Source organism: Diplotaxodon limnothrissa, linkage group LG16, assembly GCF_057381915.1.
Source record: "Diplotaxodon limnothrissa isolate DT_005_m linkage group LG16, D_limnothrissa_male_GT1.1, whole genome shotgun sequence".
Taxonomy (NCBI): domain Eukaryota; kingdom Metazoa; phylum Chordata; class Actinopteri; order Cichliformes; family Cichlidae; genus Diplotaxodon; species Diplotaxodon limnothrissa.
The window spans coordinates 6,449,798-6,465,321 of NC_140611.1; the positions used below are offsets into that span (position 1 = coordinate 6,449,798).

Here is a 15,524-nt window from a genome sequence, read left to right on the forward strand (position 1 = left end):
TTCCAGTAGTGAAGCTGAGGTGTCTATGACGTGTTCAGCAGTCTGATGGCCTGATGGAAAAAGCTGTCTCTCAGTCTGCTGGTACGGGACCGGATGCTGCAGAACCTCCTTCCTGAATGTCTCCATTATCACACGTTAACTTTATTTCTTGTTGTTATTTCACCATATTATTTAGTAAAGCAGCAAATATGAAGCACAAAAATTCGGAAAGTACCACTAGATTACAGCAGCGCCCCCTGGTGCAAAAGCTTACAGCACCTGGTATTCCCAGGCGGTCTCCCATCCAAGTACTGACCAGGCCCGACCCTGCTTAGCTTCCGAGATCAGACGAGATCGGGCGTGTTCAGGGTGGTATGGCCGTAAGCAACAGTTTCACCCACGTGAAGTCTATTTATGCATCTCAGTGTTCGTTGCGTTTAGTTTTAGATTGTCACAGTAATCGAATTGTGAATTAAAAACGTGAAAATCCCGTGCAAAACTGATTGGAAAAAAAGATATACAGGTTGAAGCCCTTTTAACAATGAAATGTAGCAGTCAATATACTTCTCGGGTTTCCCAAAATAAGAATATGGCGGAAAGAACAAAATAGTAAACTACAAATGTACATTACATTTGTTTTAGCTTCCAGTTCATAGCCTTTGTTGTTACATATAAATATGTTTCCTGTTGGCTTCATAGTCACTTACGGCCATACCACCCTGAACACGCCCGATCTCGTCTGATCTCGGAAGCTAAGCAATACTTACTTGGATGGGAGACCGCCTTACAGGTACTGTAAGCTTTTGCTTTCATACACCAGGCGGCGCTGTTGCTTCGTTACAACAAAGCTTTCAAAACAATAAGATCTTATAACTTGCAGGATATCTGTGTCACGGGCCACGGCTTTTACATTTTCAAACAAAATACACTTTTTTTTTCTCAACTGCAAGTAGTAATATTTCCAGCCACTTCATCGAATTTCCACACATTAAATTTATAGCATTATAACACTGTTTCATCATTGCTGCCATCATATGGTCTTTAAACAAGTTTTAAAAGTCTTAATCTAAAGACAAGAGACAGCAAGCATCATGATTTGATACATAAACAGCCTTCTCATCAGTTATGACGTTCCTTACAGTCATACAAACCTCGAAGAACCCAGTCTCTTCTGATCTCCTTCTGAACTCGGGTAGTTGTGGTTAGTACTTGGTTGAGAGACCACCTCTGGATGGGAAAAAACAAAACATAACACTGACTCTGTTAGAGATGGCACGATACCACTTTTTTATGTCCAATACCGATATCATAGATTTGGATATCTGCCGATACCGATGTGAATCCGATATAGTGTGTTTTTTAATCAATAAAACTGTTTTTTTAATATCTTGCTGCATTTTGTATAAGTTCATACTCAAGTTTAAATAAACAACAACACTAAAGCTATTCTGTTATACCTACGTGTAAAAAAATACACTGCACCCAAAATATTTCATAGTTCAGCAAAACTGATCAATCTAATGAACTTAAACCTATACTCCATCATTCCTATTCTGGTATTTTAAAGAGTACTTAGCAGAAATATTAAGCAACCTAACTAATAGGGTTTCTCTCCGATATTAGATCCAGTAATTTACGTCAGTATCGGACCGATACGTAATATCGGATAGGTCCATCTCTAGAATCTGTGTAGATGACAATTTATATGGTGACATATGTCATTTCAGTTTATGTCACTTCTGCAATGCGAAGTTCATCAATAGTGTTGTCTTTTAATGGGTGAATATTCCCTTATTACAGTGCAGACTGCTGCTTCAGTGTATTTTTTTGTTACGTCACGGTATTATTTACCAGAGCAGCTCATATGAAGCAAATATGAGCTCAAAAGTCAAAAACAAAGATGAAGCAGCAGCGCCCCTGGTGTATAAAGACAATCATACACTCAGAAAAATTATGGTTCTTAAATGGTTCTTCAGATGTCTTCATGGTTCTTTAAAGAACCATCATACGTCAAAGAACCTTTTTATTTTGTGGATGGTTCTTCAGCTATTACAAATGGTTCTTTAAAGAACAAAAGGTTCTTCATCCTTAGCAATCTAAGTTTGATGGTGTAAATGGCATAAATATTTATTCACTATAATGAGGCTGTGAATTATACTGTGTGTTTTCTTTGTGTGCATGTGTGTGCGAAGGGGGAGGGCGGGATACCTGGCAATTACCCTTTAAGAGAAGATGGTAGGAAGCTGAATATTCAAATAAAAGTTAGAAATATTTGCAAACAGTAGACACAATACACACATTCAAATACTGTACTTTAGTTTTAAATTTTAATAAAGCATTACTATTTTCTACTCCAAGGCATTGCTTTTGAGATTATTATATATTTTTGAAAATATAGCATAATGATAATACTAGTTATTGTAAACTTTACAAACCACCCAGCAGTATGTAAAGTCAAATTATAAAATACAAGTAAATAACAATTGCAGAACAGAATGTCAGTGTAATGAACACACACTTCGTTTTGACAAAGCGCACTGCTTAGGTAAATGATCTGAGTAGTTGTTCATCACTGAGCAATTTGTTAATATGTGTTTCGAGCCAAATAAATGACAGGGAGAGAGAGAGTGACGTCAGAACACGTCATACTATAACCTCCCGGGAGCGGACGGAGGGGTCCGTCGTTGGGATGCGCATGCGCAGACAGAGTGTGCGAGCGGCGGGCCTTGACCTTTCGGGAAAAAAAACCTCACGGACGGTGACAGCGAAACGGATAACAGTCTTCAGTACCTGCTGGACTTTGAAGCTGTGGATTCTGGGACTGTTGGAAAAGGTAAAACATTTTCATTAAAACCTTATTACTGTTTTGTTTTTGTTACTCGTCATTGTAGCTTGCTGTTAATGTTGTGCTAACAGTAGCGATTAGCTAGATACGTTAGCCGTTGATGTCAGCGCAATTTAGTATCCAACTGTTTTCTTAACAAAACCACTGTTATAATTAAGTGAAGCTGCTCCCAGCTAATTTGAACCTTTGGCTTCTAAAATATGTGGTTCAATTGCGTGCTGCGTACATAACCTAATGTCAGCTAGACCGAAATTAAAATTTAATATATTGTTAAAGTCACTAAAATGGCGCCTGAAGCCTGTTGTGGCGTGAGCTCTGTGTCTGCTCTAGAAACTCTGAAATTCTGTAGATCTGAGCCGTACATTAAATACTCACATGAACCTGTACTTTGAATTCTGTATGAGCTGTATAAAATACAGCTATGCATAAGTGTTTTGAATGAATAATTCGATTAGATAACTCTTTATTGTCTAATCAAATTATATAGAAATGAATAGAAATGTGACATGAGAAGGTGTCTTTGACTGTTCCTGCATAACTTAGTTTCGGACTAGTTGACAAGTTATGCTCCGGTCATTTGATGTTTCCAAGGTAGATGTTCTTTTGTAATATAGTTAATTTTTTTTTATATTTCATTTATCCACCATCATACATCATACATACAAGCTAAGAAGAGGTCGTTATACTAACAAGAGGTATCAACGCTGGGCCAAAGTTCAGCACATGGTTAAAGTTTGTAATCCAGCCAGGGTGTAAATATCACTCAGCAGCCAGAGCTGAAGCAGGCAGCATCAACAGATAAATCTACTCTACCCGGCTTAAATCACAAGAGCACCTCTGACCAAAAAGCTGTAGATTTTTCTTGTTTGCACAAATTAATCCAGATTCACATTAATTGTGTTCACAGCTCCAACAAAATGAGGAAGAGGAGGGGGAGAAACACAATTAGGTTGAATTACAATTGGATGGAAGGCGAGGACAAGGAGAAGGAAGCTTAGGATGAGGAGGAAGAGAAGCAGCAGGAGCATCTTTAGGGCTCCCTATGATGAGGTTTGTTTCATTAATATGGTCCTCTCACAAAGAACGATGACATGTTTTAGTTCACCTACTTCCTGTATTAAATAGTGATGTGCAAAATGTTGTGAAAAACCATGGAGCAGGTATGTATAGTGCATCTGCAGGTAAATGAACATCAAATCTCTAAGACAGACTGAAATCTGTATATTTATCACCCTTATGATAAAACCCACGTCAGCCATTGGTTTATGGACTTTGTATTTTGAAGCCTCAACATTTGCTTTATTGCTGTTGCTATGTTGGGACCATATTAGGATGAGGGATCAGAATCTGGAGTCATGCACACTATTGTTTCATTTAGTGTGTATCCATAAGATTCGTACAGCAGATCCAAGTTGTGCCTTGAAAACAGGAAAGTCGTCTGCATAGAGGAGAACTGTAATAGCAGGCTTGTACAAAGTGAGGCTTTGTGCACTCGTTTTACTTCTGTCACCCTGTTTTCATGCAGATTTCACTTGAAATCAGGCAAGAACTGGACTTATTTTTTATAATGTGTTCTTGTGAATTAATTGTGTATCGCATATGTTTGATTTGACTTTCTGCAAGACAACAGTCGTCCACTGGCCAAAAAAGTTTTCCAAATACCTCTACGTGATCTAGCCTGGATTTAGAAAAGAATAGCACAAAAAATCTGCACCTCCTGCTTCAGATGAAATTTGTGTTTCTGTGTTCAGAGGCAGCGGTGAGAGGGGAGACCTCGGCTCATCCAGCTGGAGAGCCTGACCAGGAGGAGTCGAACATTAACTCAGCTCTTCCAGGGCACCCTGCAGACTCGGCTGTTGGCAACAACGAGGGATGACCTGAACGCCAAACAGGAGTCCATCACAGGTCAACTGCAGGTATGCGAGTCAGACCTTCTGAGGAGGGTTTCACTTCTCTCTCTTCTTTATAATTGACTCTTTTCTCTCTCTTTCAGCTCCTTGTCTCAGAGTGGGAGGGGTTTGAAGCACAAAGGGAGGAACTTGTCGTTTGGTTGGCTGATATGGATGTCCGCCTGAGTGAGGTTGACCAGCTGACAGGAAACACCAGTGAAAAACTGAAACAACTGCAGGTGTGGGCTTGTTTTGATATGACATATATTTGATATGATACATACGTCAGAGACATTGTCCTAAACTGAACTAACAAAGGACCATGAGTACAACATGAAACGTACATTACATAGCGTAAGGCTGAAGTTCATTGATCATTTTAATCATAAACTTGTTGAAATATTTTTACTGAACATGCAAATATCTGCTGATGAAAATGTGTTTATTTATTGGTCTGTTATGAAGCTATTGCTATTTCTAATGTGTTTTATCACTTTCTGATGTTTTATTAATTAAACAATACATGTATTATTTGTTGTGTTATCTGTAGCTATAGTATTTATATTTATTTATTTATAGTATAGCAAATATATTTAATTATTACTGTTTAAAACACTAACTGACCCAAGACTTTGTGGACTGGTGCCAGCTGAACTACCTCCAGATCAACGCCAGTAAAACCAAGGAACTGGTGGTAGACTTCCGCAGGCACAAGCATTCTCCACTGCAACCACTGAACATCCAAGGTATGGACATTGAGGCTGTGGACAGCTACAGGTACCTTGGTGTTCATCTGAACAATAGACTGGACTGGACTCATAACTCAGACGCCCTCTACAGGAAAGGGCAGAGCAGGCTGTACCTGCTGCGGAGACTCAGGTCGTTTGGAGTGGAGGGCCCACTCCTGAAGACCTTCTATGACTCTGTTGTGGCTTCTGCTATCTTTTATGGCGTGGTCTGCTGGGGCGGCAGCATCTCTGCTGGGGACAGGAAGAGACTGAACAGGGTGATCCGAAGGGCCAGCTCTGTTCTAGGATGCCCTCTGGACCCAGTGGAGGTGGTGAGTGACAGGAGAACGGCGGCTAAGCTGTCATCCCTGATGGACAACATCTCCCACCCCATGCAGCAGACTGTGACAGCACTGAGCAGCTCCTTCAGTGGGAGACTGCGGCACCCACGGTGTGGGACGGAGAGATTTCGCAGGTCTTTCCTCCCCACTGCTGTCAGACTCCACAACAAAGACTTTAACTGAACAAACACACACATCCATACATATGCAATAATACTAAGTGCAATAATCCTATCTGTCATCGTTGTATTTTTACTCAGTTGTATATAGTATTTGTATTCTATTCTTATCTTATTGTATATTTATTTTATTTTATTCTACTGTATATAGTATTCTATTCTGTACAGTTGTGTACTGTATTTATTCTTATTGTATTCTAATTTTTGCCTCATAACTTTTGCACTGTCCACTTCCTGCTGTGACAAAACAAATTTCCCACGTGTGGGACTAATAAAGGTTATCTTATCTTAATATGTGACATGTATTAGTAGTGATGTTGTGCTGAGGGTTAAAATGCCTTTTTGTCTTTTGGTAACTACAAAATGACAAACCATTAATATATGTCTATGCTGTGCTAGTATTTATTTTGCCCTACTCAAATTCAATTTATGATGCATTTTATTTTGAAAGATTTAAAATGTTTTTTTAAAGAACCACTCAAAAAAGGTTCTTTAAAATGGTTCTTTTAAAGAACCATTTGAAGGACCTTTTTAAAAATGGTTCTTTGAAAAACCATTAAAGGTGCCCCAAAGAACCACTTCTTGATGGTTCTTTGGGGCACCTTTAAAGGTTCTTCAATGAACCACTGAAAGAAATGGTTCTTCAAAGAACCATTGTTTGAAAGGTTCTTTGTGGCACCAAAAAAGGTTCTTCTATGGCATCAGTCTAAAGAACCACTTTTGGTTCCAGTTGGCACCTTTATTTTTCTGAGTGTACAGTACTTGCCATTTCCACGGCAGTCTCTAATCCAAGTACCGAGCTGCTCCTGTTTAGCTTCCAAGATCAGGGGTGTTCTGAGTGGCCGTGAGCGTAAATATTCTGAGCTTTTCAACTGTAAAATATGTGTAAATAATATAATTAAAGGTCGTTCATGTTTATCAAACAAATGCGCAGAAAGTATGCAATACATGATAAAAAAAACAACAAAAACAACAAAAACGGTACAACAGTGACATGTAGGAGTCAATACACTTTCCAGGTTTTGCAAACTGAAAACATATAAATAGAAAAACAAAGAGCAAGTTTGTTTTATCTTCAGTACGAATCCTAAGTTATTAAGACCTGATTTGGTCAGTACTTGGATGGGAGACCGCCTGGGAATACCAGGTGCTGTAAGCTTTTTTTTTCATTTATACACCAGGGGGCGCTGCTACTCCTCATCGGGGGACACAGCTATGGGGGAAAAGACTGAGAGGTGAAATTTTATATATTTATCAAAAATGGCTGTTTGTGTGGGTTTTACTTGCACTAAGTTCAACATTTCATTGTACCTCTGATCACAATAAGATCATGAGAGGTGGGAGAGTTTTTCTTTTTTGGGTGGATGTGTTGGGCTGCCCATAGCTAGAACCTGCCTCAGTGTAAGTTATCATGTTCACAAGTAATGATCTGGTATCATTGCTGAAAGATATACAGCAATCAAATTACAAATTACATCAAGGGCCAGTGTCCTGCAGGTTTTAGATGTGTCCTTGATCCAACACAGATGATTTAAATGGCTAAAAAACCTCCTCGGCATGTCTTGAAGTTCGCTAGAGGCCTGGTGATGAACTAATCATTTGACTCAGGTGTGTTGGCCCAGGGTGAGATCTAAAACCTGCAGGACAATGGCCCTTGAGGCCTGGAGTTCCACACCCCTGTCATAGATGATGACAGAAGAGTGGATGAAAAACTCAACTATCAGCAATGTGGAGGTGAAAAAAGAGTGATTAGAAGAGTGGGAAGATGGTTTTATTGAGGGGGTAGGCCTAAGGAATGAGAAGTGAGGTAAGGGTAAAGTGGTGTGGAGATGGGAGGAGACAGATAAGTAAAATAATCAGTATTTCTGCTACAAGAGCACTGAATTGTAAAAATGTTAATGTGTGCCTATTTGAGGAACTCCTTGTTGAAAGAATTTTTCATGTCACATTTACACATTTTTTGTCCTGTCATCCTATCCTATCCTATTTGTCCTATCCTATTTTTCAGCTTTAAAAAGGTTTTGATTCGTATACAAAGCAGGATTTGTAAAGTGGTCGTTATCAAGGTACTTAACTAAAGCTAAACTGAATAATAGTTTTTATTAATAATTTTTAAAACGAACAAAAAGAATTGTCAGAAGTGGGATTCGAACCCACGCCTCCATTCGGAGACCAGAAGTCCCGTGTTGAGGAAGGTTTGTCACCTTGAGTCTGGCGCCTTAGACCGCTCGGCCATCCTGACAACTGCGATCCCCGGCCGTCAGAAAGCTGTTTCACTGCTGCTAACCAAAGTTTGCAGCTGAGACTTTGTATCACTTTGTAAAGACAAGCGGCATTTTTTAAAGAGTTTAGCGTAGAGTTTATTAAAAACCTTAAGTTTGTTTGGGTTACGGCTCACTTTTATTTTCTGTTTTTATTTCGTCTTTCCGTTAATAAGAAAAACATAGAGGCACTGCCAGGAAGAGAAAAGACAAAAAACACTACTCAACTAGCCGACCTGTGTTGAGAATTGGACTAAATAGCTATAAATATGCTTCTTGTTAGCGCCACACTCGCTTACGGCCATACCACCCTGAACACGTTACATTACATTTGTTTTAGCGTCCAGCCTTTGTTGTTGCATATAAATATGTTTCCTGTTACTATGACAGTCGCTTACGGCCATACCACCCTGAACACGCCCGATCTCGTCTGATCTCGGAAGCTAAGCAGGGTCGGGCCTGGTCAGTACTTGGATGGGAGACCGCCTGGGAATACCAGGTGCTGTAAGCTTTTTTTCATTTATACACCAGGCGGCGCTGTTGCTTCGTTACAACAAAGCTTTCAAAACAATAACGAGTACTTGACAATGTTCGTTTTTAATCCTTTTTTTCTGTCACAGGATATCACGAGAGCACTTCCTTTTGTACACCAGGGGGAGCTGCTGCTACACCATTGTAGACGACTTTGACAAAACATTTGGCAAGAAGTCTGAAAGAAGGAAATTCATTTATTCATCCTTAAATAAATAGTAGAAAAAATAAAGAAAATCTCGATTGACGAATAAAGATTTGAACGAGACAAATTTCGTATAAAATGGGTTCCAAGAATTAATAAGTGACCCGTGCAAAATCAATATATTGATTAATAGATGAAAATTGGTAAAGTGAAGTTTTTCTTGGGGGGGGATCCTGTTTATTTATAGAATTTTTACATGTAGTTTGATATATCAGGCCTAATAAAACAAGTACCAATGATACAAAGACATACCTCAATACAGTTCAGGCCGTTACAATTTGAATGATTTTTGAGAACTACTGAACAGCATATAACTAATACCCATCCCAAGGTCCAATCCAATAACAGAAATAAATGAATAAATAAGTAAATAAAACACACACAGAGAGACCACCCTCAATTAAAACAACAACAACAACAACAAAAAAACAAGGTACTCAAAGTGATATAAATGATAAATTGCTGCCACACCTGTGAAAACCTATTAGCATTTCCTCTGAGTCTGAATTTTATTTTCTCCATTTTTAAAAAGAACATAGAATCTTTCAGGGTGAGAAGTTTTTCAAGACCGCAAAATTCTACGTTGTGCCAGCATTGAAGTGAAAGCTATAACGTCCAGCTGCTTACGGCTAAGGTTTAGGGTGGAATCTTCAGAAACACAAAAAAGGAGAAACTAGTGGACAAGGATTGTGTAACACTCAAAACATGAGAGAGCACTTCAAAATAAAAAGTCCAATATAACTGAAGTGTTGGGCAGGTAAAAAACAAACAAACATATGAGTTAATTAACAGGTAGGAGGTTTTGCATCTGTTGCACAGGTCAGGAATGCCGGTGTATATTTTAGATGTGTAATCTGTATACTGTCTTAAACTGAATATGCAGATGAAAATGAGGTATGAATTCTGTTAATTAGCCTACTTTGTCCCAGTAATCTTCGCCAAACCTAAGAAGTACCTGCTCCCAAGTGGAAACAATCATTTTGGTTGAGTAATCTTGTTTGCCCATATAAATGATGAAATCAGTGGGAAAAACATTTTTATAATATTAATCCTACCAAGAAGTTATACAGGAAGGTTTGCTGACCTTTGAAAAGCCAACCTTACATAGGTTAGCAATGATTAAAATTTGCAGTTTGGAAAGCTTTAAATGAACTGGTAATATGTACTCCTGGATATCTGAGGCCAGAAGACGGTAAACTCAAGTTTTTAAGCATATATTATAAATTATCAGTTCAAGACCGAGACGGAGATCTAAGTAAAATACATAACAGTTTTTTAAGCACAGACTCGACTTTTTATTTATTTATTTATTGTCTCTGGCAGCACTTTACATGTAGTTGAACTGACATGTGATTATGAATGAATTACCCTGAAGGAGAAATGTGCGGATTATAAACTACGATTCTGTTTCCGTATTTTATTTTTAAACGTAAACACGGTTTATTAGTAGTATTAAAATGCATAGTAGTCTTAAAACATGTCAGTGTTTTAAGACTGTCATGTTTTTTCATTTGCGGAGAAGGGACGATAATGTATCCTGTAAGATAACATGTTATATAAACGTAGTTAGCGAAGAACGACGAAAGAAATCAGCGTAGCCCACAGAAAGAAAAAAAAAGTATTGTCAGAAGTGGGATTCGAACCCACGCCTCCATTCGGAGACCAGAAGTCCCGTTTTACAGGAAGGTTTAACCTTGAGTCTGGCGCCTTAGACCACTCGGCCATCCTGACAACTCTGTCGAACGAGCCGAAACAAACACTCATATAATTATAACTCACTGTGTCACGATTGTGACTGCCAGAGATGCATCGAACAGCCATTTCTCCTTTAGGTTCTTTGACATCAGTTCAAACTGAGCTTAAATTTGTTTGTTTAAATGAAAGGATGGTTTGTTTCGCAGCTGTTTACGGAACAGCAGTAAGCAAACATTTCCGCCAGGGGCAGTATACATACGTTATGAAATACACTTCCGGTGCTTATACACGTGATTCTTCGCCCATCTCTCACTACAGACCTTCGCTTACTACATAACAAGCTGCAGTCATCCTTATGAAACGCAAATACTGGATTGTGTCCACTGTTAGGGCGACTAAAGAGCCAATTGTGTAGAGAAGCTGCGCGTATTAAAATGTCCTTTTACAGGAATACTGTGTGGCTTGTCAAAGGACTCCAGGAGTATACAAAGTAAGTAGACAGTTTCCTTTTCTAATAGGACTCTATTATGTAGTCAAATGACTTGTAGTCTTAATTGTTTGCGGTACATATAGGCTACATAACCTTCCGACACGCCGCCCAAAGTTTAACTACATGTTTGCTTTGTTAGTGATAGCACTCGGTTACTGCGCGTTTGTGTCTGACAGCATGCTACAGGTAAACGATTACACAATGCTGCAAGCTTACCGTATAATCAAGACTACAACCTCAAGATGTTTGAAACAGTGAAAGTGCTTCTTACATGTTTTCTGACGTGACCAGTAACCCAAATTAACACAGTGGATAAAGACATGTATAAAGCAGGAGAGTGTCATTTGGAGGAAGACTGTTTTACTTGATAAATTACCCAAATTATTAGGCCGTTATATTTTGTGATTTGCTTATGGTATGCTTATTGTATCCTAGTAACCACACCCAATAGTGATGACACTGTTACATCAGTGCATGTAGAAATATGGGTGACAGTGTAATGTGCTCACACATTCCTCTTTGCTCGTACCAGGAGTGGCTATGAAGCAGCAGCAAAGCATTTTGTTCCAGCTGACCTGGATGTAAACCTGAATGGAAGGTCCTTCATGGTGACAGGTGCCAACAGCGGGATAGGGAAAGCTGCAGCGCAGGAAATCGCTAAGAGAGGTGAGAGTCTCACAGCTGACAGAAGGCACTTTTCCTCCTTCCTGCTGGTATTTGTGTGTGTCAAATGTTGATCATGTTTTCGTTTGTGTCTGTAGGGGGAACGGTTCACATGGTGTGTCGAAACAAGGGGCGAGCAGAAGCAGCCAAAGGTGAAATTGTTGAAAGCAGTAAAAATGAGGTGAGATTTTAACTGTTCATCTGTCTGAGTTTTTTCTTTTTTATACAGGAGTTCTCTCCCAGAAATAAAGTGAAGCTTTGCTTTTTCTTTAATAAAAATATGCTCACATTCTTGTTTTTTTTCCATCAGATTTTTAAAATGTTCTGTCAAGAAACGTGAATGAAAATAAAGCAATCAAACAAAACAAAATAGATGAGAATATTCATACCTGCTTTTCCACCCAATTAGATTAGACTTAAAACTAACCCACACCTTTAATTTTCCTGTCTATTCCCAGAATGTTCACGTCCACATTGTTGACATGTCGAGCGCCAGGCAAGTGTGGGAGTTTGCGCAGAGCTTCTCACAGAACAATACACTGCATGTGTTGGTGGGTAACTGCAGATATGTTGTGGCTCATCTGCAGTAAACATATTTTAACGTTAACGTTAATCTCAATCTGCTTATGGTGGTTCTCAGATCAACAATGCGGGCTGTATGGTCAACCAGAGAGAACTAACTGAGGGGGGTTTGGAGAAGAACTTTGCCACAAATACGTTGGGTAAGACGAGAACACATATTTCAGATGGAAGTTTTAACAACAAAAAGGAAGCCGGGGTTTTTAAATCGTAACTTTGTGTAAAATGATAGTGTTCAACATTTTCTTTCCTGCAAAAATGACTTCTCAGGACTGACTGTAATTAAGATGGTCTTAAAAAAACTTCCAAAATAGGCAAAATGTAAAATATTAACATTAAAATAAGCATTTTGTATTTAAATTTAGGGGAGGTGATTGTAATGATCACTGGTTTTGGCCTTATTTGACAAATTATGTTGTTATTTAATGTCATTTCTGCAAATTTGTAACAAAAGTATGTGAAAGACTAATATTGGCTATAAATAAAAACTCTTTTGTGCGTAACTTTGTTTTTCAGGTACATACATCCTCACCACTGCACTGATACCTGCACTGAAGAAGGTCGAAGACCCGAGAGTGGTGGGTTGAATTACAACCGCACAAAAAAATAACCAGGATGTACAAATGCACGACTGAAAATGAACTATTTCTTCTGTTTCCGCTCCAGATTACTGTGTCTTCAGGTGGCATGCTCACACAGAAATTGGACGTGGACGACCTCCAATTTGAGAAGGGGACATTTGACGGGACCATGGCCTACGCTCAGAATAAAGTAGAGTGACTGAAAGACGTAGCGGTCTACAGAGGAATTGTTGTGGTATTTATATTGATATGCATTTTTTTTTCTTTGTCTGGCAGAGGCAGCAGGTGATCCTGACAGAAAGATGGGCTGCTCAGCACAAAGAGATCCACTTCTCCAGCATGCACCCCGGCTGGGCAGACACACCAGGTGAAGAAAAGAAAGATACTTTAAAACTTAAGAATTTAACTGGAAGACAAAGGTTTTTCATGGAATAACAACCTTTGACAAGAGAATGTTGTCTCTGTGACTTAAGTTTTGAATTTTCTCTCTGTAGCGGTCCAGACCTCCATGCCTTCATTCCACGCTAGGATGAAGTCCAAGCTGAGGACAGAGGCCATGGGAGCTGACACCGTGGTGTGGCTCGCCATATCCGCAGCAGCCGCCAAGCAACCGAGCGGGCTCTTCTTTCAAGGTCAGAAACAGACTTGCAAATATCTAACATGGTTTTCTCTGTAATCACAGAGAGAAACTAAGGAACTTGAAGGGTAGCAAAAGATATAAATTATGTATTAAGCACTTGCTAATACTTTACTAATGCTTCATTTGAATGACATCTGTGTCAGTTTCAACTGGATTCAACCAGCAGCAGCAATGACTGTTCCCACAGCTGGGACTTCAATAATGAGGCCACAGAAACGTTGTTTCGCAGTAACATGTCTAGAATTAAACTACGCTTTCAATCACAAATAAGGAAATCCCTCCATATTTCTTCTTAACACTCAGATTAATGGACTTTTTTGGGTCCCTGTCCACCCAAAAAATTCTAGCTACAGTCACACAGTAGTCTGGGAATTATGAGTCTGTCATAATCTCGCTGTAACGAGACTGGCGCCTTACAGCTCACCAGACTCATCCATACTATTGTCCAAACACCTCTCATTCCCCGTGATGATCAAGATGACTGCTGGAAAAAGCTCCAGCATTGAAATTCAGTCGTTTCCTCTCTAGCTCCTCCACGATAGCGGACGTTACTGCAGGCAGTAGAACTGTCTGCGCTCTATCAGCTGGTAGAGACTGTCTGTTGCCAAGATCGTAACATGCAGAAAAACCACCGATAGATTTGAACACCTGGACCAGTAGCAGTTTCACTTTTTGCATAAATCAGAAGCAAAATCAACTCTGTCATTTTTACAGTCATAAATGAAATTTGTAATCACAGGTTATTTAGTTTGTTGCAAAAGTGATTCATGAGCGTAATTGTAGCTTAATAGTATTGATCAAAGATGTTCATTGTCAGGGACCAAGCAGTAAAGCATAAAGGACACAGGTGTTTAAATTCAAAAAGGGGTTTTATTGACCCAAAAATATGAAAATATATTTAACAAAGCCAAAACTTAAACAGGCAGACCAATAAAAGAGGTCAACTCAAGATAATAATTAACAAAACCTCAAACAAACATCAGATAAACTGACCTGCTGAAATGACACACGGGGAACTTAAATACTGGTTTAGCTAAACCAAATGACACACACGGGGAAAACAAGATGGCTGCCATATAACCAACTAATACAAAACAATTAAACACGCATGAAACACCCCCCAGGCAATGAAGCATGTGGTGCTATCCAATTAGGCTGTCAGTGGTACTTCAGCTCTCCCAGCCCTTTGCCAGACAGGAGGAGAAGCCAACCCCAGGTAACTCAAACAAAGAAAGATGTATTAATATAACATAAAACAGAACTTTGACCTTGCAAGGTTAATGTGTGCACGCCATATAAACATTGGAAGGTGTGATGGAAAAATAAATACATTTAATAAAGAAACAATATTGAACAATAAGTAGAATATTTTAAAGTAGTGACTGTAAATTAAACTAAGGTGAATCAACTGGTGGTGAGGTGTGGAGCTTACCATGTGTGGCATGCCATCACATTCATGTTTTTGTGATGCTGCAAAACTCCTATATTTAAACTTTTTATAATCGATCACTTAAATGTCACAGTTTTGTGTTAGGTCTCATGTATTCGCATAAAATGTCTTTCAGATCGTAAAGGAGTGGCGACACACTTGCCCCTCGCCTCCTCCCGGTCAACACCGCAAGAGGAGGAGAAGCTTCTGGCAGCGCTGGACGAGTTCGCCCAAAAGTTCAAACCTTAATACCTCAAAAAACAGTTTCTGTAAAAGGAAAAAGAACAAGCACTCGTCACAGATTACTAATGTTTACACAATCTTTTTTAATATACAGAAAAGCTTCAACCTCCAAGAACAACCTTTACTTAAAATATACAGAAAAACAAAATCTAGTGAAGTAAATGTGGTTGTTTACGGAAAGATGACTTGTACTTTATTTTTGCTCCTTGGTTAATCAAAAATAAATAAATAAATATATATACTTCC

The 15,524-nt window shown here is 39.0% G+C and overlaps 1 protein-coding gene and 4 non-coding genes across 5 annotated transcripts; 2 read left to right on the top strand and 3 right to left on the bottom strand.

The window, feature by feature from the left end:
- Window positions 1-246: 246 nt before the first annotated feature.
- On the bottom strand, window positions 247-365 carry LOC146615628 (5S ribosomal RNA). The gene has a single exon (XR_014906984.1). It is a non-coding gene; the product is annotated as a 5S ribosomal RNA (ribosomal RNA).
- Window positions 366-8,093: 7,728 nt separating this feature from the next.
- Window positions 8,094-8,203, bottom strand: trnal-caa (transfer RNA leucine (anticodon CAA)). The gene is made up of 2 exons: window positions 8,166-8,203; window positions 8,094-8,139 (listed from the first exon to the last, which is right to left on the bottom strand). It is a non-coding gene; the product is annotated as a tRNA-Leu (tRNA).
- A 411-nt stretch (window positions 8,204-8,614) lies between these two features.
- Window positions 8,615-8,733, top strand: LOC146615630 (5S ribosomal RNA). Its single transcript, XR_014906977.1, has one exon. It is a non-coding gene; the product is annotated as a 5S ribosomal RNA (ribosomal RNA).
- A 1,847-nt stretch (window positions 8,734-10,580) lies between these two features.
- trnal-caa (transfer RNA leucine (anticodon CAA)) lies at window positions 10,581-10,689 on the bottom strand. The gene is made up of 2 exons: window positions 10,652-10,689; window positions 10,581-10,626 (listed from the first exon to the last, which is right to left on the bottom strand). It is a non-coding gene; the product is annotated as a tRNA-Leu (tRNA).
- A 296-nt stretch (window positions 10,690-10,985) lies between these two features.
- Window positions 10,986-15,389, top strand: dhrs12 (dehydrogenase/reductase (SDR family) member 12). Its single transcript, XM_085374031.1, has 10 exons — window positions 10,986-11,143; window positions 11,676-11,809; window positions 11,905-11,987; window positions 12,265-12,357; window positions 12,447-12,528; window positions 12,902-12,963; window positions 13,052-13,156; window positions 13,243-13,333; window positions 13,461-13,598; window positions 15,172-15,389. Exons 1-10 carry the CDS (start codon window positions 11,088-11,090, stop codon window positions 15,282-15,284), a joined length of 957 nt encoding a protein of 318 aa, XP_085230157.1. The 5' UTR covers window positions 10,986-11,087; the 3' UTR covers window positions 15,285-15,389.
- Window positions 15,390-15,524: the final 135 nt, after the last annotated feature.

Excerpts from the sequence above, each read along its gene's own strand:
- dhrs12 (XM_085374031.1), top strand. The coding sequence starts at position 11,088 with ATGTCCTTTTACAGGAATACTGTGTGGCTTGTCAAAGGACTCCAGGAG. Across the intron at positions 12,358-12,446 it reads ACAATACACTGCATGTGTTG|ATCAACAATGCGGGCTGTAT; the intron begins GTGGGTAACTGC and ends GGTGGTTCTCAG. Across the intron at positions 12,964-13,051 it reads AGGTCGAAGACCCGAGAGTG|ATTACTGTGTCTTCAGGTGG; the intron begins GTGGGTTGAATT and ends TTTCCGCTCCAG.